This window comes from Bactrocera oleae, chromosome X (genome assembly GCF_042242935.1).
Source record: "Bactrocera oleae isolate idBacOlea1 chromosome X, idBacOlea1, whole genome shotgun sequence".
In the NCBI taxonomy this organism is placed as follows: Eukaryota; Metazoa; Arthropoda; class Insecta; order Diptera; family Tephritidae; genus Bactrocera; species Bactrocera oleae.
Window position 1 is genome coordinate 26,229,122 of NC_091541.1, and position 22,527 is coordinate 26,251,648.

The 22,527-nt window shown below is 39.9% G+C and overlaps 3 protein-coding genes across 7 annotated transcripts in view; 2 read left to right on the forward strand and 1 right to left on the reverse strand.

Moving 5' to 3' along the window:
- The window catches only part of CaMKI (Calcium/calmodulin-dependent protein kinase I), a 407,212-nt gene that overhangs the window by 368,781 nt on the left and 15,904 nt on the right, over positions 1-22,527 (reverse strand). For 3 of the 5 annotated variants that reach the window (XM_070112309.1, XM_070112308.1, XM_070112305.1), the window contains exon 2: positions 384-752. In XM_070112309.1, coding sequence (XP_069968410.1) covers positions 384-496 — 113 coding nt within the window. In that variant the 5' untranslated portion in view covers positions 497-752. Of the gene's footprint in view, positions 1-383; positions 753-909; positions 932-1,007; positions 1,166-22,527 lie in introns of those variants that run through there. The other 2 variants (XM_070112306.1, XM_070112307.1) reach the window with 2 other exon arrangements.
- LOC118682511 (probable RNA-directed DNA polymerase from transposon X-element) lies at positions 2,587-6,458 on the forward strand. Its single transcript, XM_036371426.2, has 2 exons — positions 2,587-4,304; positions 4,362-6,458. The coding sequence occupies exon 2, from the start codon at positions 5,168-5,170 to the stop codon at positions 6,188-6,190; it is 1,023 nt and encodes a 340-aa protein (XP_036227319.2). The 5' UTR covers positions 2,587-4,304; positions 4,362-5,167; the 3' UTR covers positions 6,191-6,458.
- LOC138857974 (uncharacterized) lies at positions 11,360-19,403 on the forward strand. The gene is made up of 2 exons (XM_070112304.1): positions 11,360-14,244; positions 14,324-19,403. Exon 2 carries the CDS (start codon positions 15,787-15,789, stop codon positions 18,928-18,930), a length of 3,144 nt encoding a protein of 1,047 aa, XP_069968405.1. The 5' UTR covers positions 11,360-14,244; positions 14,324-15,786; the 3' UTR covers positions 18,931-19,403.

The following is a 22,527-nucleotide window of genomic DNA, read 5'->3' on the forward strand; positions in this document are numbered from 1 at the left end:
GACTTATAATATGGAATCCGATCTTTGCTTTGAAATTTTATTTCTTAATCTACTTAATTTCGCGGACACATAACCATCTTATAGAGTTTATTGTATGCCTATCGGGAATCACTTATATTGAGAACTAATCGATTAAGCAAATCAGATTTAATATTGCACACCGAACACTTCGCTTAGTTTTGGGAATTTTAGTTTACTACGTATACGAGTACATTTCCTGCACAGTTTTCCTTTTTGCGTGTTTAAAAACATATTACAGGTATAGGACACCCGTTAATTTAAAATGTGTTAGCGTTAGCATAAAAAGGTAGCACAGAAATTACTTAAATATTTGTATACCTATAACTTTTAAACTTATAGAATTGAAATTAAATAATACTTACGTCCCGAGTAATCCATGCAGATTGTACTTCTCTTCTATAGATGCCTGTTTACTAAGCTCCTTATTTTCCTTTTTAATTTTTTTGCTTAAATCTTTTTTGCCAAATAGAGGCATGTTTTCAGTGTATCTTCAACGAATTCAACGAATAAATATTTTTTCTTATAAAATTCAGGTTTTCGATCGCATCTAAGTGTTATTTAATATGATACACACTTTTTTATAATCGTCGTTTTATTGAAAATTAAAATATCCAGAAAATATAATCCAGCTCCTTTGCTTTTTTGTCATTCATCAACCGCCAGTATTCGTTTCATAAATTTATTTACACTGAATTTTTCCGTTATTATGATGGATATATTTGCATCAGTTACTGAAAAATATATATAAACAAAATATGTATATAATTTTAAAATTCCAAAATATTTTGAGTATGAAGTGTTTCATTTACTGGTCTGTCATTTCAAAAATAATTATATAGCTCCAAAAAAAAATTAGTATGCCGAAACATAAGCACAGATAATACAGACCTATATACTCAAACAACCGAAAACTGTATTATACTAATGGAAATAAGGAAAAACGAAACAGTTGACTATGTATATACATTTTTTACATCTACACTTACAGAAAATTATTATATTTGGCGGAACTCAATTTGTCAAATAAGTAGCTTTTTTCAGGCACAACAATTTGAACTAGACTCTTAGATAGTGTTGTAGAAATTCTTCACCTTTCCTTTTTTTTTGAGTTATGGATTATATACTTATACAGCAAACGCGTAAACTGTATTGGTTAATAGTAATTAAATATTACTGATAAGAAATTCAACTAGGACAATCCTTATCTGAAGAAATATACTAAATACAAAAATTGCAATCAATTTAAGTACACATTGTAAGTTTTTTTATTGTTCGTTTAGTCAGCAGTTTTTCTTTATACTGCACAAAGTATTTATTTCAATTATAACAAGTAAGGAAGATCTTAGTTCGGGTGTGACCGAACACTTTACACTCTCGTATATTGCAATAATCAAAGACTGGTTTCGGCAAAACTTGATGTTAAACAAATAAGGAAGGGCTAAGTTCGGATGTAACCGAACATTTTATACTCTCGCAAAGTCAAATGGTACTCTCGTTTGAGATTTCTTTGTGGATTGACTGATATTTTCGGTAGAAGGTCAACGATAGGCACTGGGGTCCACATATTTAGTACTTAGGGGCTTGAACAGTTTTGGTTCGATTTAGACAATTTTTGGTCACATGGTGGCATACTTTAAACGTATTATTCACGCAAAGTTTTACCCCGATATAATCATTGTTGCTTGATATGCATAGTGGAAAATGAAAGAATCAGATGGAATTGAAAATGGTGTTATATGGGAAATAGACGTGGTTGTAATCCGATTTTGCCCATTTTCGCACTATAACATAGTCATATGAGAAGAATGTTATGTACCGAATTTGGTGGAAATAGGTTAAGCAGACCCCAAGATATTGGTTTTCACCCAAAAGTGAGCGTGGCAGCTAATTTTGAACGCGATTTCTATAAAGTCATCTCATACCATCCCAGAGATAAAATTTAATGTCTCTGACGTGTTTAGTGCTTGATTTATCGCGCTTTTAGTAGTTTTTAACAGTACTGTTATATGGTAAGAGGGCGATATAGGTGCTAGAAATATTTGTTCTCAGTGACTTTTGTTATTATAGCGTTAGCAGTTTAGGAGATATGCACATTAAACCTATTAGGGGGCGTGACCACTGCAGATGCCCCACCCTAATGTGACCCTGTATAACAAATAACAGTCTTGTATCTTGTTGTGTAGCTTAGTTATGGTAATTTATTTATTTTTTATTAATGGCGTTTTGTGGGCGTGGCAGTGGTATGATATAAGATATGTTAATTTTTACTCAAGTTACAGCTTGCACAGACGGACGAACGGACAGACAGTCACCGAGTTTCAACTCGTATCTTCATCCTGATCATTAATATATGCATAACCCTATATCTAACTCGATTAGTTTAAGTGGTACAAACAACCGTTAGGCGAACAAAACTATTATACTCTGTAGCAACATGTTGCGAGAGTATAATAAACCGTTTTTTGCTCGAGGAAACCCATGTATAAACCCTTAACTGAAAATACAAATTTTGTTGAAGTACTTATGTATACAATTTGTTCGTATGCGCAACCGCAACCAAAGTACGCCAAATATACAAAGTAGTTTTAACACATCAACAGAGAATCCCTTTCATATAACTAGTCGATAAAACAAAAACGGACTCACAAAGGTTAGGTAGCCGTGAACATGTGCAGTCTGCATAGTGAAAAGTGCTCCATAATATCTGAAAATATTACATCAATTGTATATATAAAAGTGAAAGAATATTAAACTAATGCCTCATATAAGTTTCCTTAAAAGAAAATAATAATTCTTATAAGAAAATATAAAGGATGTACAAAGAAAAGTTCGATTAAATTTTGATATTGAACCATAATTGAATTTCGTACAACAAAGAAAGATGTGTGCGACGTAATATTGTGAGGTGTAATAATAAAAAGCATAACAAACATTAACATTGATTGTGAATCAGACATCATAGAGTGAATTAATGCATTGATAACACACGAAAATAAAAAAATTACTCCGGAATTATTTGGAACATATCTTTTGTTTTTTTCCTGTATCGTGTACTTACAAAATGCCACCCAAAAAAGTTAATACAACACAACAGATACCGCCACCGCCAAAGGATATTGAAACCTTATTCAAGATAAACTTTGAACGTTTTACAGCAAATTATGAACGTGAGTTCAGGGACCTTAAAAAATCATTTTTAAGTGCAATCAAGGACTTAAGAAAAGAGGTAAGCAAACTGTCAGAACAAAATGTCTCGCTATCAAATCAATGTTCTGCCCTGGATGACAGACTTACATCAGTTGAAGACAAGCTAAACGTAGATATGAGGCTGCCTACCAGCCCTCTCAACAACTTCATCTGAAAAATTTGCGTCAAGAGCTTGATTCAATCGTGAAGAGTGGTGATGACAGTAACACAATTAAATATATCCATGGTGTCCCTAGAATCGTTAAAAGAAATTTTCGTCCGCTCAATGAGCAAGAAGAAAGTATCTTACGTCCACCTGTGCTACCAGAACGTCAGAGGTCTGCGTTCAAAACTCTCAACATTTTAAACAGCATTGGCGGCTAACCAGTACGACGTTGTATGTATTTCGGAATCCTCGCTTCACTCATCCATATGTGATGGTGAAGTCATTGATTCAACATAAAGTATTTACCGTAAAGACCGTGTTTCTCTCATCAACGAGCAGGTACACCAACGAGCAGGTACCACGTGGTGTCTTCATCGCCTGTAAACGTAGTCTCCATACAGAACAAATTGCAATAACAAACAACGATTTAGAGCAAATATTCATCCGTGTCAAGGGAGCTTCTCGCGATATGATCATCGGCTGCATCTACATACCTCCTCAATCAACTCTTGAGATCTTCGAGTGCCACATAGCTACCGTTTCATTTATAATGGACAAACACCAAAACTCCAACGTCATGATTGTCGGGACTTCAATATTCCTAGCAACTTGCCTCGTGTCCAATGTGAAAAGCAACTTTATGATGGCTTTGCTTCATTAAAGTGCACTCAACAAAATTACATTCAAAATGCCTGGAACTCAACACTTGACCTTTGTTTCAGTGACATTGACTCTTCTCCGGAACACGCAGTTGCTCTTGTCCCAGAAGATAAGTACCATCCTGCTATCGACATCTTGCTTAATTTTCGGCCGGGGTTGACGCCAGATAATTCCTCATCATACGTATTTAAAAAGGCTAACTACGCAGCCCTTAATACCTCTCTCTTAAGAACGAACTGGATTGACCTCTACAAACTCGAGACTATTGACAGTAAGTTGGACTTTCTCTATTATAAAATCTTTGAAGGTGTAAACCAGTTTGTTTCAGTACACGTACACAAGTCAAGTAACTATCCATCTTGGTTCTCACATGATCTCATTCACAAAGTCAAACAGAAGAAATCTGCACACCTGAAATTCGGAAAACTAAGCCAATTTATTTACGATTCAGCAGGTTAAGATTGGAATGCAAAAAGTTAAGTATCGATTGCTACAAAAGTTATGTCGACAAGGTAGAGGACAAACTGCAATCGGAGATCCAAGCATTCTGGAATTTTATCAAGGACAAAAACCGTTACACCGGTGACATACCATCTTCCGTAGCCTGGAATGACCGCTCAGCAGATACGGGACCAGGTATCAGTAACCTCTTTGCGTCCTTCTTCCACAGCATCTACGTTCCATCGAATAGCAACGACCCAGGTATTGCAACCTTCAATCCTGGTACACAGCGCACACACTTGGATGACAGTGACCTACGATGCAGTACTCAAAGAAGAAAGGTTCAGGCCCCGATGGTTTACCTAACATATTCTTCAAAAACTGTGCGGTAGGCCTATGTGAGCCTTTGACACATATATAATATTTGGCGAATCTCTTTACCATGGTACCTTCCCGACCTACTTGAAACTGTCATACATCTCACCGATTCATAAAGAGGGGCCCAAGACCTTGGTTACCAACTACGGTCCTATCTGCATACAGTCTGCACTTGCAAAACTATTTGAGAGGTTAGTGCTTCCACAGATACGTCAGGCAATTGAAAACATCATAACAACCAAACAACATGGCTTTACTATTGGCAGATCCACCACTACCAATTTGTTCATATACGTCGACAAACTGCTGAACTCCATGGATTCCGGCAACTGCACACACAGCATTTACACAGACTTCAGCAAGGCTTTCGACCGTGTTGACTACGAAATACTTTTAGATAAGCTAAGTAAATATGGTGTGGCTGGACGTGCATTGGCTTGGATACGTACATACCTCACAGGCAGACGCTTGCAAGTCAGAGTAGATGGCCACTTATCCAGTGAATATGAAGTAATCTCTGGTGTGCCACAAGGATCTCACCTTGGTCCTGTACTATTTAACATCTTCGTCAACGACATTGGTAATAATTTTGCTTCTGATTTCCTTCTGTATGCTGATGACCTCCAAATATTTAGACCGATTACTTGGGAGACAGACATCATAATTTTGCAACAAGACATAAATATCCTCAGTGGCTGGTGTCGAGTGAACAAGCTGGATCTCAACGTAAACAAATGTGCGGCCGTATCTTTCGCTCGCTCACACTCACCGATCCGCACGAGCTACAAACTTGATAGGCTTGAGATAGCGGAGGTCGAGAACATAAAAGACTTAGGTATCATTGTTGATAATAAGCTCACCTTCTCACACCACGCAGACAAAATTACATCAAAGGCGTTCAAAGCCCTTGGTTTTATACTGAGGAGGGGTAAAGATTTCAAAAACCCTTGGACACTCATTAGACTATTCAAGTCACTTGTACTACCAATTTTGGAATATGGTTCGGTAATCTGGTCTCCCTACACTAACACGACAATCGATAAAGTTGAAAAGTTGCAGCGTAAATTCTGTAAGTCACTGGCCTATAAACTATCGTCACCAAGTCACATCTGCACTACTGATGAGGTCTACCAGTGCTACTGTATAAACAAACTGTCTTCTCGTCGACAGGTCGCTGACCTCTGCTTTTTCTACAAAGTAGTCAATAACATCACTGATGCTCATGAGATCCTAAACAGTTTTGAACTCGCCCCTGCTGGTCTTACCCTGAGGCGAAATAGATTACTAAAAACATCGAAATCCAAGAAAAAATTATGTTGTCCATGGTCCTCAGAATAGACTGGCTAATTTAGTAAATTCACTTCAAGGTGAAATTGATTTCTATGGAGGAACATACGCTGCTTTTACCGAAAACACTAAGAGACACCTGCTCGTCTGAATTACATCTAAATCAAGTCTGAATTACATATTAACTTACAATTATTAAAATATTTTCCAGATATTACACTAATATACCCTAGCCACTTTTGTATAAAACTTTAATTCTTTATTATATCTATGTCTATTGCCGATTGGCGTTTAAATAAATAAATAAATAAACAAAGAACCAGCACTCTGATAAATTCTAGGATATTGGTGGGAGCTATTAAGGCGACATGATCCCTATTCGGATATATAGATCCAAGGACCTTAATCCTGTGTCTACAGGTTGCTGTGTAGTCTAAAATCAGGTGCTTCGGAGTTTTCGGCTGCATGTCGCAAAATTGCACAAGAGGATATACCCATGTTCAACAGGAGTGGACAAAGGTCAGTATAGAATGCCGATAGTAACCGAAATTTGTCTTTGGGAATGTTTATAATACTTTGGAACCTTGTGAAGTTATAATCACTCTCTCTACTATTTGCAGAGCTGTTTTTTCCATCGCGATGCAGGGTTCCTGTCCTACTATCCTAAAAGCAGGTACAGAGTGGTCAAATTGGTCAGCCAGTTTGTTTCCGACGACCCTTTTATCACCCAGCACCCAGATGAGATGCACCAGGTTGCAAACTGATAGGCCGTTCAAACGTTCTATACACCCCTGTACCTCCCTGAGTACCGCTTCACTATCGCTGAGTATGGCAATATGTTCTTTGCGATAGTAGAGAAAGAGATTTATTTTTACACACCTAATTTTAGCAAAGACTTTTGCTTGGATTATGTTCGGAAAACATCCCATGGATATGGAATGTTTAGTGGACGGTCCTCCCATGCCTTCCGACGTTTTCGATCTCACATTAATAGGTTAAGCATGGAGTTACTCCATTCGACCTTACTTCCGAGGGTAACTTTAAACATCTTTGTGAAGTTTGCCCTTTTGATAATATCGTCCCTCGGTAGAAGGGCTGTTTGATGGATTACTAAGTTGAGCGATGTGAGTTCCAGCACGTTTTCCGGTGCTGCCGTTACGTACGCATTGCCCCCGGTAAGTCTATGTAGTTTCGATAATTTAAGTCCTATGGAAGTCTGTGATGCTTTCGATATCCATGCAACCGCTCCTTACGTAACAGTGGAAATGTTTCTTCATCTCACTTAAAACAAAACAAAATGCTTCCTTATTTAAACGAAAATAACTTGTGTATCTGTAACAAACTTTATTATACTCTTGCAACATGTTGCAACAGAGTATCATAGTTTGGTTCACTTAACGGTTGTTTGTAACACCTAAAAGTATTCGAGTTAGGTATAGGGATATATACAAATATAATATATAATAGATCAGGTTGACGAGATTAGTTGAATTCCGAGTGACTGTCTGTCTGCTTGTCCGTCTGTTCAAGCGATAATTTGAGGAAAAGTTCCGATATCTTAATGAAACTTCGTAATTGGACCACTGCCACGCCCTCAAACCGCCATCACTAGAAAACGTTCAATATGCGATAAGCTAAGTAAATTAAGACACAAAACTCAAATTTGGCACAACGAATAATTTTAGGGAGGGGCATCTGTGGTTTGATAATCTTTAAAAACTGGGCGTGGCCACGCCCCCTATAAGTTTATTGTATATGTATATCTTCCAAACCAATAAAGCTATATCATCCAAATTTGCACAATCTTTCTTACCATATACTTTCTTTCAATCAAATTCGGTACATTCCTCTAATATTCCTATTATATTCCATTTATTCCTATAAATGGGGAAAATCGGACTACAACCACGCCTACTTTCCATATAACACAATTTTAAATTCCATCTGATTCTTTCCTACTTAGGTATATAAATAAAGCATCAATTAAAGATACAAGCCTGCACAAATAGTGTCTTTGAAGTGCGGCAGCTCATGACCAAAAATTCTCCGAATCGAACTCAATTTGTTCAAGCCCATAGGTACCGAATATGTCTACCCTGTGCCTATACTTGACTTTTTACCGAAAAGATGGGTCAATGTGTATAATATGTATAATATAAGTCAAGAAGATACCAAATTTTATTGTAATTTGTCCACGTTTTCTTCGAATAACGAATGCTAAATTCTTTCGCAACATTTTTATACTCTCGCAACCTGTTGCTACAGAGTATAATACTTTTGTTCACCTAACGGTTGTTTGTATCACCTAAAACTAATCGAGTTAGATATAGGGTTATATAGGTATATATAAATGATCAGGATGAAGAGACGAGTTGAAATCCGGGTGACTGACTGTCTGTCCGTCCGTCCGTGCAAGCTGTAACTTAAGTAAAAAATTGAGATACCTTTATGAAACTTGGTAGACATGTTTCTTGGTACCGTGAGACGGTTGGTATTGCAGATGGGCTTAATCGGACCACTGCCACGCCCACAAAACGCCATTAAGCAAAAACAAATAAATTGCCATAACTAAGCTCCGCAATAAGATACAAGACTGTTATTTGGTACACAGGATCACATTAGGGAAGGGCATCTGCAGTTACATTTTTTTTTTTAAGTGGGCGTGGTCCCGCCTCTAATAGGTTTTATGTGCATATTTCTTAAACCGCTAATGCCATAATAACAAAATTCACTGGAAGTAAATGTTTTTAGCACTTCTATTGACGGTGTGAAAATAGTTGAAATCGGGTGGCAACTCCGCCCACTCCCCATATAACGGTACTGCTAAAAACTACTAAAAGCGCGATAAATCAAGCACTAAACACGCCAGAGGTTTCTGGGATGGTATGAGATGACTTTATAGGAACCGCGTTCAAAATTAGACAGCGGGCGTGGCACAGCCCACTTTTAGGTGAAAACCCATATCTTGAGATCTGCTTAACCGATATCAACCAAATTCGGTGCATAACGTTCTTTTCATGTTTCTATGTCATAGTGCGAAAATGGGCGATCGGATTACAACCACGCCTACTTTCCATATAACACCATTTTAAATTCCATCTGATACTTTCACTTTCCACTATGTTTCCGCTATGCAAATCAGGCAACAATGACTGTATCGGGATAAAACTTTGCGTGAATAATGCGATTAAAGTATGCCACCTTGTGGCCAAAAATTGTCTAAATCGAACCAAAACTGTTCAAGCCCCTAAGTACTGAATATGTGGCCCCAGTGCCTATAGTTGACCTTCTACCGAAAATATCGGTCAATCCACAAAGAAATCCCCAACGAGTATACTATTTGACTTTGCGAGAGTATAAAATGTTCGGTTACATCCGAACTTAGCCCTTCCTTACTTGTTTAATATAAAGTTTTACCGGCACCTCAAGGAATTTTCCAGACTTTGATTCATGCAAGTTGTTCGGTTCCACCTGAACTTATATCTTTTTTGCTTGTTTATAAATGGCTTTGTCAATAATTCATTGACTTACTTGGTGTTAGGAAGTTCCAATGGATTGGAGTAATCTCGAAGCCTTTTTCGTATGCACAGCACAACAGTTTTGCCCCCCAAAATTTTCATCATCTTGACATAAATCAAAACATGTGTCCGGTTTAATAATTTTTACCTTTTTAAAAGCAATCACTAAATTCAATTGTTTTGATATAATATTTTCGAGATAAACTCACACACTGACTCATATTCGGCACAAGGTTTGTTAGAATAACGAAAATAATTATATTTACTATATGGGAGTTGGAGTAATTCGTAGAATAATTTCACATAAATTCGGAATAAAACTATAACATATCCAATAATATACGTTCAGTTATAAATATAATTTGAAAATGTTATATTACTATTATACATTACTACATATTAATAACAAACAAAAAATTCTCTCTGAGTTTCATTAAGGTACTTTACATACCATCACCAATATATAAGGAGTAAAGTCAACCGGCTGTTTGAAAATTCTGATATTAGGGCTGGGGCAAGATTTCACTAAATTTTATCAATTTTAGGCGCAAGGAAGCACTGTCATTAGAAAATTACGCTCACTTAATTTTATTGAAATAACTTACATATTCGCCGATATATGCGGTCAGCCATAAATTCTTTCTATTAGGTATATGGGGGCTAAGGGAAGGACTGGCCCGATTCAACCCATTTTTGATACACAACCATATTATTTTCAGGAAAGGATTTTCCCTGAATTTTAATTATATATTTTCACACCGACCGATATTTTATGGAAGAAGTAAGCTATAGGTTCTCATATTCGGTGCCTAGGGGCTTGAACAGTTATTTGAGATGGCATACCTTATAGGCACTATATGTGCACAGTTGAATCCCGATATATTCATTGGTGCTTGATTTGTATACTGGAAAGTAAAAGAATTAGATGATAGTGGTGTTATACGGAAAGTAGGTGTGGTTTTAGTCCAATTTCGCCCATAACATAGGAATGTCAAAAAAAATGCCACCTATTGAATTTGGTCGATTGAGTCCTAAAATATGAGTTTTTGCCAAATGGTGGGCAGTGCCACGCCCATCGTCTAATTATTACGTCGCCTCCTATAACACTCTTTCGTACCATTTCATGTGTAAAATTTAATGTCTCTGACGGTTTTGGTATTGGTTTATAACATTTTTAGTAGTTTTTAACCTAATCCATCCAATTTTAGCTAGTTTAACACTGTCGTAAGAGGTGTCCGAAAGGATTTGTCCTGTGTGATAAAGCTTGAATAGCTTTGGAAATATATACACTGAATCTATTAGGGGGCGCCTACTTTTTAAACGGTTTTAACCCAGAGGTGCTTCTCATAAGTGCGATTCGTTGTACCAAATTTCAGTTTTATTAATTTGCAGCTTAGTTTTGCATTTTATAAATTTGCAATTCTTTGCGTTTTGTGGGCGAGACAGTAGTCAGTACAGTAGATTACGCCAACTTACAATACCGAGTATTTCGAGTTCTGCGGCCTAACTTTGTACGTCTGCTTGGTGACATTTTTAAAAACGAAAATCCAACTTAAAATAAAAAATTACTCGCTTATATTTTCTGTTTAACCGTGTATACCAAATTTTAATATTGTGTAGTCATCAAAAGCTACCAAAAATCGATATTAAGCTGCGAACTTACCGTGATTAACAAACACTTTTTAGTAAACTTCTTAGTCTTTAAAACAAAACAAACTTTATTAAAAACTTAATAAAATTATTGTTAGCGCTATGTTAGATTATGTGTGTCAGATTACCACAGATTACTTAATAGGTTATGCGAAATTTGTGTACTGCGTTCTGAAATCTAACACATAGTATACATATTTTATTATTATTAAATACTTACATTAAAATGAAATCAACACACAATTAGTATTAGTCGGTACATTTAATTGTGGCGGGTAATTTTCAAATATTAGTAAATTAGTGTGATATAATTTAATTAGTTAACCACATTTCTGAACAAACGATGCCCTTTCAATATAGTCTATGGCTGTGAATGATGATGACATTCGTTACGCGCGTTTTTTAAAATATACAAAATTAAATGTATTTTTTCAATCTTTCTGAGACATTTTCTTGATATTTTTTTCCGTAAGAACCTTCTACAGAGTATTAGAAAATCACAAACAAAACAACAGCCTCAAGTTATGGCGTTACAACGGGAAACGGGTTTCATTTTTATATATATAGATATTATAGGTCTTAGACTCACTTAGCCTCATTATTATATTTTTTTCATATCCGAAATATTGGTATTAAAATCAACCTAGTTAGCCCAAATGAAATTGGTACATATACATATCTGATATAAACTCGTGGCTGAGGAAAAAAAACAACTAGTGAGACGGAAATCATTACTTTAGGGATACGGAGCTTAGACCACGATCTATACCGAATTCATTCATGTTCAGCGCTACCTCTGCGAATGGCAGGCACCTTGCCGTGGTGCAGGGGCTTAAGTCGCAAGGCATCTCGGCATCTCCCACCTGGTGTGAGCGGTGCTTGCACCCTCACACTAGTTGTCAGAAGCCGCATGCGTGCGACAACCAAGAGCTGCCACCTCCTAATCCAGGGTGTTATGCGACTCCCGTGCCCATTGGATGATATGCAGCCAGGAGGTAGATTCGGCTGTGGTATAACGGAGCCTTCCCAACACCGGGCCGCATTGAGAAGTAACGGTGGCCTTACCGCGTCAAGGGGCTCTGGCGCGGCGGACTCTCTGTTCCCCTATAGAAAAGTTGACCTGACGGCTCGCCCTGTCGAGCCAAGGGTCGTAAGAAAAAGATGAGCAAAACTAAAACAAAAACCACAACAACTACAACTACTGGAACCCGGCAACAACAACAGCAAACGACTTTGGACAACGGAAACAACAAGAGCAGCGGTGCAGGTAAGGGCGAATCAGGCACTAATCGTAAGTTTAGCTTCCTGGACGCCCTTTCGCCAGAAGAGCGAGCGCTGTTCGAGGAGCATGCCAGGGATGACGAGGATGACATGCCCTCGTGCAGTGGCGTTCAGCAGGCGACTTCTACTGCGGCTGCTGCGGGAAAAGAAAAGGAGAACCCGACGGAGACTCTCTCGAGCAGGAGCAACTGCTCGGACACAGAGGAGTCGCAACGGTCGATCAGTGGTGGGGCTCATAAACGAAGAAGGAAGAGGGGAGGCAGACTACCCCCATGCCACCAACGGGATGTCCGGGAGGACAGGACGATCCCAGAAGAAAGGGAATGAGTGGTGCCAGCCTGAAGTGGTACCTGAGGCACCTCCAGGAGGGAAGAACTCCGGAGGAAGCCGAAACCCTAGCGCGAAACAGGGTGAGAGGTGACAGCACCTCCCCGGCTTCAGGAAAGCAAAAGGGTGGTATCACCGCGGCCACTAGAAAGCGTGATGGCAGCAATCGAGGCCACTGCCCAGTAAACGCAACTCAGCCCGCGAGCCGAGGTTGCGAAAGGGCAGCTCCCTTGACCACCCAAGCAGCTAAGCGAAAAAGCGGACAGCTGACGCCGCAGGAGCCGCCCAACACCAAGCGGCAGAGGGGCAACATCGCACAGGCGACTGGTAGCCACTGCTCCGCCCCAAACCCCCCCGGCCAGTGGAGGGACAGCGCAGGTATGCGGATGCCCTCAAAGGCATTCGCATGTCTGTGCTGCCGCTGAAATACTCGGCGGAGGCGCTGGGAGCGGAGGAGCTCACCGTGCTCCAAGACTTACTCATGGAGGAGGTATTCAGAGGGTCTGGATACAAAGCCTCCTTCCATGGGGTATATTTTAAGGGAGGCATGCTGCAGGTTGACTGCAAGGATGAAAGGTCGGCTTGTTGGCTGAGGGAGATCGCTCCCAAGCTAGCAGGCTAGAATGGCCCCATCCTCTGCGCGAAAAGGGGGACGAAATTCCGCCCATGCACAGCATGACGGTATTCCTTCTTAGATGCGCAGGAAAGTTTTACGAGTTTGCTCTAGGACTCATCCGCAATCAAAACGATGGCCTCGACACATCGGCCTGGCGGGTGACCAGCAGCATAGCTGAGGATTCAGGGTGGAGGCTCTGCCTCTGCATTGATGACGAATCATACAAATTCGTCAGGAGGGTGAGCTTCCGCCTGAACTATAGGTTTAGCTCGGTGGTCCTGAGGCCATTCAAGCCAAAAACGATCACCGAGGGTGATGCAGCAAAGAAAATGCAGGTGGATGAGGTTGCGACTCAACCCTGCGCAAGTACGTCGAAGCAGGCGGCAACTGCTGAGACAACGACGAAAGTCCCTTCCGAGAAGACGGGCGAGCAAGGGGGGGGCGCTACCCTCCACTCAGGAGCTTCTGGAGGGGCTCACAAACCTGGCGGGAGACATTGCGGAGGACGGTGAGCATGAGGACCAATTCCTCATGGAGCCGATCCTGTAATGGGGCCGCGCTTAGAAGTTGCCCAGGTGAACCTGCATCACGCGGCGTCGGCCTCGGCGGTTATCGCGAGCAGGTTCACGATGGATGGACTGGGCATACTACTGATCCAGGAGCCATGGGTCAATAAAGGAGAGGTCAGGGGTCTCAAAACGGAGTCAAATAAGGTAGTCTGGGATCTCTCAAGTGAGAGACCTAGAACCTGCATAGTACTTAGGAACGGTATTGACTTCTTCTGTATTTCAGAGTTCCTAACTCAGGACCTGATCGCCGTGCAAGCAAGGTACGACGAAGAAGCGGACGTCGTCGTGGCAGCGGCCTATTTTCCGGGGGAAACTCCGACAGCACCCTAGAGGCAGTCGGCAACCTGGTGGAGTACTGCAGGCGGAATAAGCTGCCCCTCATCATGGGTTGCGACGCGAATGCCCACCACACCGAATGGGGCAGCACGGACTGTAACACACGAGGTGTTCAAAATTGAACATGTGCGTTGGGACCAAAAGGGCCAACTTATACGGCGTGCAGCAATAAATTTAAGTTTATTATTTTACAATATAAGATAAGATAAGAAATATGAAAGAATAAATACAGTCCACTATCATATCATAAATATGTATGTCCAAATATATTTACATACATACATAAACAAAATCATAAATAAAACTTGTAACCTAAGATATATGTGTATTTAGGCAATTGATTACACAAGTGCACTGTGCACTTAAAAACAATTCCATAACATGTAGCATAAACAATGTGCTACATACATACGGACATACACACACACACATGTATTGAGTTGTACTTAAAAACAACCCTATGTGGTGTGCATGCCACATACACATATACATATATATACATTTAATTAGATAGTAAGATTTGTAAATAGTATATAAGCCATACATTTCATAAAATAAAATTAGAATGAATGAGTTCTCAGCTCAATAAAGTCTTTTTCTGTCCCCCACCAGCGGTAAGGCATTTAGAACTTCATTGAGTTTAATAATTGGTCTTACAAATAAATAAGAAAGTTGGTCCTTCGAGTAAAAATAAAGAGCTCAGCCAAGATAATAAGCCCTGTTATTCATAAAAATACAGGCAAATTTAAAAAGGAAAGGAAGAAATCCTTAAAGTAAAAATAGTAAGACGGGTGTATATTCGTGCTTATAAAAGTGATCACATAAGCCGTATTAGTAAGAAACTAAACGCTGTGTCATCATAAACTGTCATTCAAAGAAATACTCAACGGCTGTGAATCGAGGCACAGCAAGGTCAACCAGGCGACCAAATCAATATACCTCCAACGATTTCTTTGGAGAATATCAAACAGTTTGTATTAAAAAATAATAAATATGTCAAACACAGCAGACTTATTAAAACGTCAACAGGAGCTGCAAGGAGAAATTACAGCCCTGTACCAAAATGATGCCGATTTAGAGGGCATTGAAGTGAGGGGGAACGAATTCTACAGCAACCATGTGAAATTGACAGGGAAAGTAGCACCGAACCACGACTACTTCGTTAACAATATTTATGGGAATGTACGCCAGATATGCGAAGCCGCACATGAAAGGAAACGAGCACAGGAGCAACAAAAAATTGAACAAGCATCCAAAGAGATGGATACAGGGGCTAGATCGAATAGTCGAACTGACAACAAATAAACTTAAAAAAAAACGATAAAAGCGGATTATTTAACAGTAGATGACATGCAATTAGCAAAGAAAACTATAATCAAAATACAACAAAATTTGGATTTTTATGATGAAATACGGCAATTAAAAAATAACAAAGTGTTGGATAGAAAAAACAAATTATCAACCTTATATCCTTTTGTGGATGAAGATGGCATTTTAAGAGTAGGAGGAAGACTACAAAATTCCCAAATCTGTTATGACACTAAGCATCCAATCATACTGACAAATTGTGAACTAGCGAATTTGATCATCCAAGAAGCACATAAAATAACATTACATGGTGGCATTAATTTAATGCGGACACACATCAGGAAGGAGTACTGGATCATTCGCATTAAAAGTCAACTAAAGCAGTATGTAAGAAAGTGTGTACGATGCATTCGATATAGCCAAGAAGTAATGACACAATTAATGGGAAATTTACCATCATGCCGAGTTATACCCAGCCATCCATTTTATAATACCGGAGTAGATTATGCAGGACCATTTCAAATACGCTGTTCAAAAGGAAGAGGCCAAAAATCATACAAAGGATATATTGCTGTCTTTGTGTGCATGGCGACAAAAGCAATTCATCTAGAAACCGTAAGCGACTTATCAACGGAATCGTTTTTGGCTGCATTGCGGCGTTTCTTTGCAAGAAGAGGAAAAAGTGCCAATATGTATTCAGACAATGGCACAAACTTTGTGGGAGCAGCTAGGTGTTTGGACAAAGACTTGAAACTAGCTATTGCAAACAACAGCATTATTGCCCCAATTATGGAAAAAGAAGGCATCAAGTGGCATTTTATTCCCCCGGCAAGTCCTCACTTTGGAGGAATTTGGGAGGCAGGTGTTAAGTCTATGAAATATCACCTTAAGCGCATCATAGGAGATAATACTCTCACATATGAAGAGTTGACTACGCTGTTAACACAAATTGAAGCAGTTTTAAATTCACGTCCACTTTATACTACTGGAGAAGATTGCGAGGATAACAGCATACTTACACCAGGGCATTTTCTAATTGGAAGATCATTGGTGAGTGCGCCAGAACCGTTTCAAGAAGGAAATTTGACGACATTAGATAGATGGAATCTTCTACAAAAAATGAGATATCAATTTTGGAAGAATTGGAAAGAGGAATATCTACATACTTTACAACAAAGGTACAAGTGGAAACAGCCGATGAGCAATATCAAAGAAGGACAAATTGTGTTGCTAAAAAACGAGACTTCTCATCCAGCTAAATGGCCGATGGGAAAAATTACTGAAATACATAAAGGATCTGATGGAATGGTGAGAGTAGTAACCATTCAGACACAAGATAGTGATGTGAAAAGGCCTATCAGTAAAATATGTCCACTCTACTCGGAAGAAGAGAGAAAAAATTTCCAACAAGAATACTCAAAAACTTGTAGAAGCAGGAGAATAACTACAACATCGGCAGTAATTTGCATGCTTTTGCTAATGCAAACAGCGATGGCAGCGATGATTGGTGGAGATGTTCGTGTAAAGGAGATACCTAGCAAAAGTGCAATATATCTGGAGGAAATTGGCATGGTTGATATAGAAAGGTCTACGTGGAATTTAGTTGTGTATTACAACATGGAACCTTACTTTCATCAGATGAAAGGAATAGCCGATTATATCACAAAACTGAAAAAACAATGTCATCTTCTCACCAATTTTGAATCAAGCTGTGAAATGATTAATTCAGCACTGGAGAAAAGATTAAATGCGTTGGAAATGGATAATAATTTATTGCTACAACCAAAAAGGACTCGTCGAGCGCCGTTTGAGTTTATAGGAACTATTCATCACATTTTGTTTGGAACGATGGATGCAGATGATCGAAAGGAGTTAGAGCAAGACCTAACTAATTTATTAGACAACGAAAAGAATTTGAAACAATTAATCCAGAAACAGACGTCTGTCATTGATTCATCATTGAATATTATGAAGAAATCGCAAGAAGAAGTACGAGAAACTTTCGTAAAGATGAATGGGCAATTGAATTTATTCTATTCAGAAATAATAAAAAATTTAAACGCCGAGAAAATGGCATTAATTTATCAAATGATGGTAACACAACTCGGTATGACATTAACGGAATGTGAAAATATTCAATCGTCAATTATCAATTTATTAATTGATATTAACCATGGGCATTTAAACCCACAACTTTTACGACCAGCTCAAATGCGTGAAGAAATATCGAAAATCAAAAGCGAACTCCCACCCAAACTGAAACTTATGGGAGCGCAAAAAGATGAAATACTAAAAAATGTATACAACCTAATGAGAGGAAAGGGAATTATAATAGACAATAGAGTAGTGATCAAAACAACCATTCCATTATTTGCACATGAGGCGTCAACGTTATACAGGGTTATTCCAATTCCCTTTCAACATGATGAAGAAATGATGGTTCCAATAATAAAAGGAAGCTACTTAATTTACAACTTCGGTTTAGATGCATACATTTTGTTGCAACAAGCAGAATTGAATAGGTGTGATACAAGCTTAGACAACAATTACATATGCAAAGGAAACTGGCCATGGAATCCATCTTCAGACCAGTCATGTGAAATCTCGGTATTACGTGGCATGACAACAAAGAACTGTTTCTTCAAAAAGGGCCATTGGACTAGCTATTGGATAAAACTCCAAACTGGTAATAGTTGGCTTTACAATATATTTTCAGATGGAACTATAGACGTAGAATGCAGCAAATCAAAAGAATTTTTCAACATACCAGCGAAGGGCATAATGGAATTAGGAGAAGGATGCACTGGCCGCTACAAGGGAGTTATTCTTGCGGCTCCACAACATTATCACACGCAAAAGTTAATTGAGGCACCTGTAAATCAACCGATGATGGAAGTAAATGAAGTACCCATCCCTCAAGTAATTGTCCAACCAGAGACCTTAAGTACAAGTCTAAAGAACATCAAGGAGTTACAAAACATAGTAAAACAAATCAGGAAAGAAAACATAGAATTAAAGGAAATCAAAATACATCATGTTACTGGACACGTATCATTGGTGCTTTTTATAATCGGCGTACTAGTAGCAATCATCATTTATTATCGACTAAAAACCAGGCAGCGATTACAAGCCGCGGTCACTTTTCCAAGAGTCACTTTTGCCGCCCGGGAGAATGTTCAAAATTGAACATGTGCGTTGGGACCAAAAGGGCCAACTTATACGGCGTGCAGCAATAAATTTAAGTTTATTATTTTACAATATAAGATAAGATAAGAAATATGAAAGAATAAATACAGTCCACTATCATATCATAAATATGTATGTCCAAATATATTTACATACATACATAAACAAAATCATAAATAAAACTTGTAACCTAAGATATATGTGTATTTGGGCAATTGATTACACAAGTGCACTGTGCACTTAAAAACAATTCCATAACATGTAGCATAAACAATGTGCTACATACATACGGACATACACACACACACATGTATTGAGTTGTACTTAAAAACAACCCTATGTGGTGTGCATGCCACATACACATATACATATATATACATTTAATTAGATAGTAAGATTTGTAAATAGTATATAAGCCATACATTTCATAAAATAAAATTAGAATGAATGAGTTCTCAGCTCAATAAAGTATTTTTCTGTCCCCCACCAGCGGTAAGGCATTTAGAACTTCATTGAGTTTAATAATTGATCTTACAAATAAATAAGACACGAGGTGAGTCTCTCATTGAGTTTATAGTCAGTAAGAATTTAAGTATAGCAAACGTGGGGTGCGAACCCGCCTTTGTAATTAGTGTTAGAAGGGAGGTGCTTGACATCACTCTCAGTAGCGAGTCTGAGACAGGGCTGATCTCACAATGGAGGGTGTCATCGGAACCCTCCATGTCGGATCACCGTATCATAAGATTCGCACTGGGGATGGAGGTCAAACTACTCCCTCCCAAGCGTATCCCTAGAAACACGGACTGGGCCGCTTTTACGGACTCGCTTTTAACAAATGTTAGCAGTAGGTGCAGCTGGATAGAAGTGCGTCTGCTTCTGGATTGGAGAGCAGACTGTCTGCCCTAAACCAATCCATTCTAGAGGCATATCACAGCAGCTGTCCCCTAAAGACGACCACCAAGAGCCGTAACTGCTCATGGTGGTCTAGCAATCTCTGGGCTAAGGAAAACGGTGCGCAAGCTATTCAATAAGGCTAAGCGCACCGGCAACTGGGAGGATTACAGATGCAGCCTAACTGCTTATAATAAGGAGATTAGGACTGCAAAGCAGAAGAGCTTCACGAAGTTCTGTGAAAGCGTCTCCTCAACCCCAGAGGCAGCTAGGCTGCATAAGGCTCTGGCTAGGGGTAAGACGGACACAGTACTAGCGATCAAAAGATCCGATGGGACCTATACGTCCAGCGCAGAAGAAAGAGCCACGGCTCTTCTACTCGCGCATTTCCCGGAGACGATTCAAGAAGACCATATCCGACCTATGGTCGAAAGTAGGCCATCACGCTTGGACTGGGTAGTCGCAAAACAGCTCTTCACTGCAGACTCCATCTAGTGGGCTTTGGCCTCCTTTGAAAAATATAAGTTAACGGGTGCGGATGGTATCCTTGTGCGGCTGATGAGGGATAGCCTTGCGCTGGCATATATCCCAGAACCATGGCGCACTGCAAGGGTGATCTTTATACTCAAAGTAGGTAGGAAGGACTACTCATTGGCGAAATATTTAGGCCAATCAGTCTTACTTCCTTCCTACTTAAGAGTATGCAAAAGATCATAGACAACGAAATACGATCGAAGGTGCTGAAGACTTCACCGCTTCATGCGAAACAACATGCCTACAGAGCAGGCAGATCAACAAACACTGCTCTGTACCAGCTAACCTCAGATATCCAGAATTCGTTAGATGGGGGCGAGGTGATGGTGTGCGCCTTCCTTGACATTGCCTTTGACAATACGTCTCATGAAAGCGTGTCAAGAGCACTGGAGAAAAGGAGTGTGGCAGCACCAGTGCGCAGATGGATTGAAGCCGTACTGGGCACTAGGGTAGCGGAAACCGCAGTAGATGACACTAAAATTCGTCTGGGCACAACAAGAGGATGTCCACAGGGTGGAGTGCTATCCCCCCTACTTTGGAGCCTAGTTGTGGATGATCTCCTTGAGCGGCTAACTAGCAATGGAATCCGCTGTCAGGGATATGCGGATGACGTTGTTATCTTAGCTAGAGGAAAATTCGAAGACACACTCTGCGATATCGTACAGAGGGGATTGGGACTGGCAAAGGGATGGTGTAGCGGGGTTGGTTAAAACATCAACCCCTCCAAAACTACAATAATTCCCTTCACCAGACGGAGGTCACTGCCAGGCCTCAGAAGTATATCCCTTGACGGCAGAGTGGTGGAGTTGGCCAACACGGTCAAATATCTGGGCCTCACGCTGGATTCCACTCTACGATGGAAGCAGCACGTGGACCAGACCTTAACCAAAGCCACAAAAGCAATCATGGTGTGCAACCGACTTGCTGGAAAATCCTGGGGGTGCTCCCCAAGGACAATCAGGTGGATGTACACCATGATTGTGAGACCGATTATCACGTATGGAGCGGTATCGTGGGTTGCTAAACAATGCAGACTTCGGTAGGACTCAAACTGTCGAAGCTGCAAAGACTTGCCTGAATCTGCGCGTCGGGAGCAATGCGAACGTGTCCAACCGCAGCACTGGAAGTCTTGCTAGACCTTTCACCGCTACATCTGGTAATCAAACAGACAGCCAAACGAACTCTGCTCCAAATGACATCAGAGGGAGCTGGCAAAGGGAAGGTGATCTCATCCCAGCAGATGAAAGCGCTAAGTGAGAAAATACTACTAGCCCTTCTTCCAAGGGATAGCATTACCAAAGGAGTAAACTTCAACAGGAAGTTTAAAGTTACCCTCGGCAGCAAGTCTGAATGGAATAATTCATCACTGGATCTGCTGCTACGGGAAAGCACTATCAAGTGGTACACCGACGGGTCGAAAACGGAGGAGGGGATTGGTCCAGGGGTCGCTGGGCCAAGCACCAAACTCTCCATTCCAATGGGAAGTTTCCCGAGCATCTTCCAAGCCGAGGTCTATGCTATAAGTCGGTGTGTAGGGATAAACCTCCAACGCAACTATCACAATAAAAGTATTGCTATACTTAGCGATAGCCAGGCGGCACTAAGAGCGATCTCTGCCTATGAGGTCAGATCTCTTCTAGTGCTGGAGTGTATAGAACGGCTGAACAGCCTATCAGAACACAACCGAGTGCACCTTATTTGGGTGCCTGGCCACAGGGGTATAGCCGGAAACGAACTGGCTGACGAGTTGGCCCGCTCTGCGGTCTCCACAAACCGATTTGATCTAGTAGAACGTCTGGACTGATTGCGTTAATTTGTGGCATTACTCAAGTATGGTACATTCGGGAACATGTTTCCACGTCATTTTATGAAGATAGCACACACACTGAACGACATATGCCGCATAAATCCGCTTGAAACATCAAATGTTTTACATGGTAGCTGGATCAAGTCGTTTATCAACTTTTTCTGTATTCGACAGTTATACGTCCAATATTATATGTTCACTTAATTTTGCTAAAGTGTCTTGCATATTGACCGATATATATGGTATAAAGGCAACAGGAAACTTGAAATTCTTATATATATGGGTATAAAGGGCTAATAGAATTATGGAGCCGATTTTACCCTCTTTGGACTCAAGGGCATATTATTATTAGGAAAATATTCTTA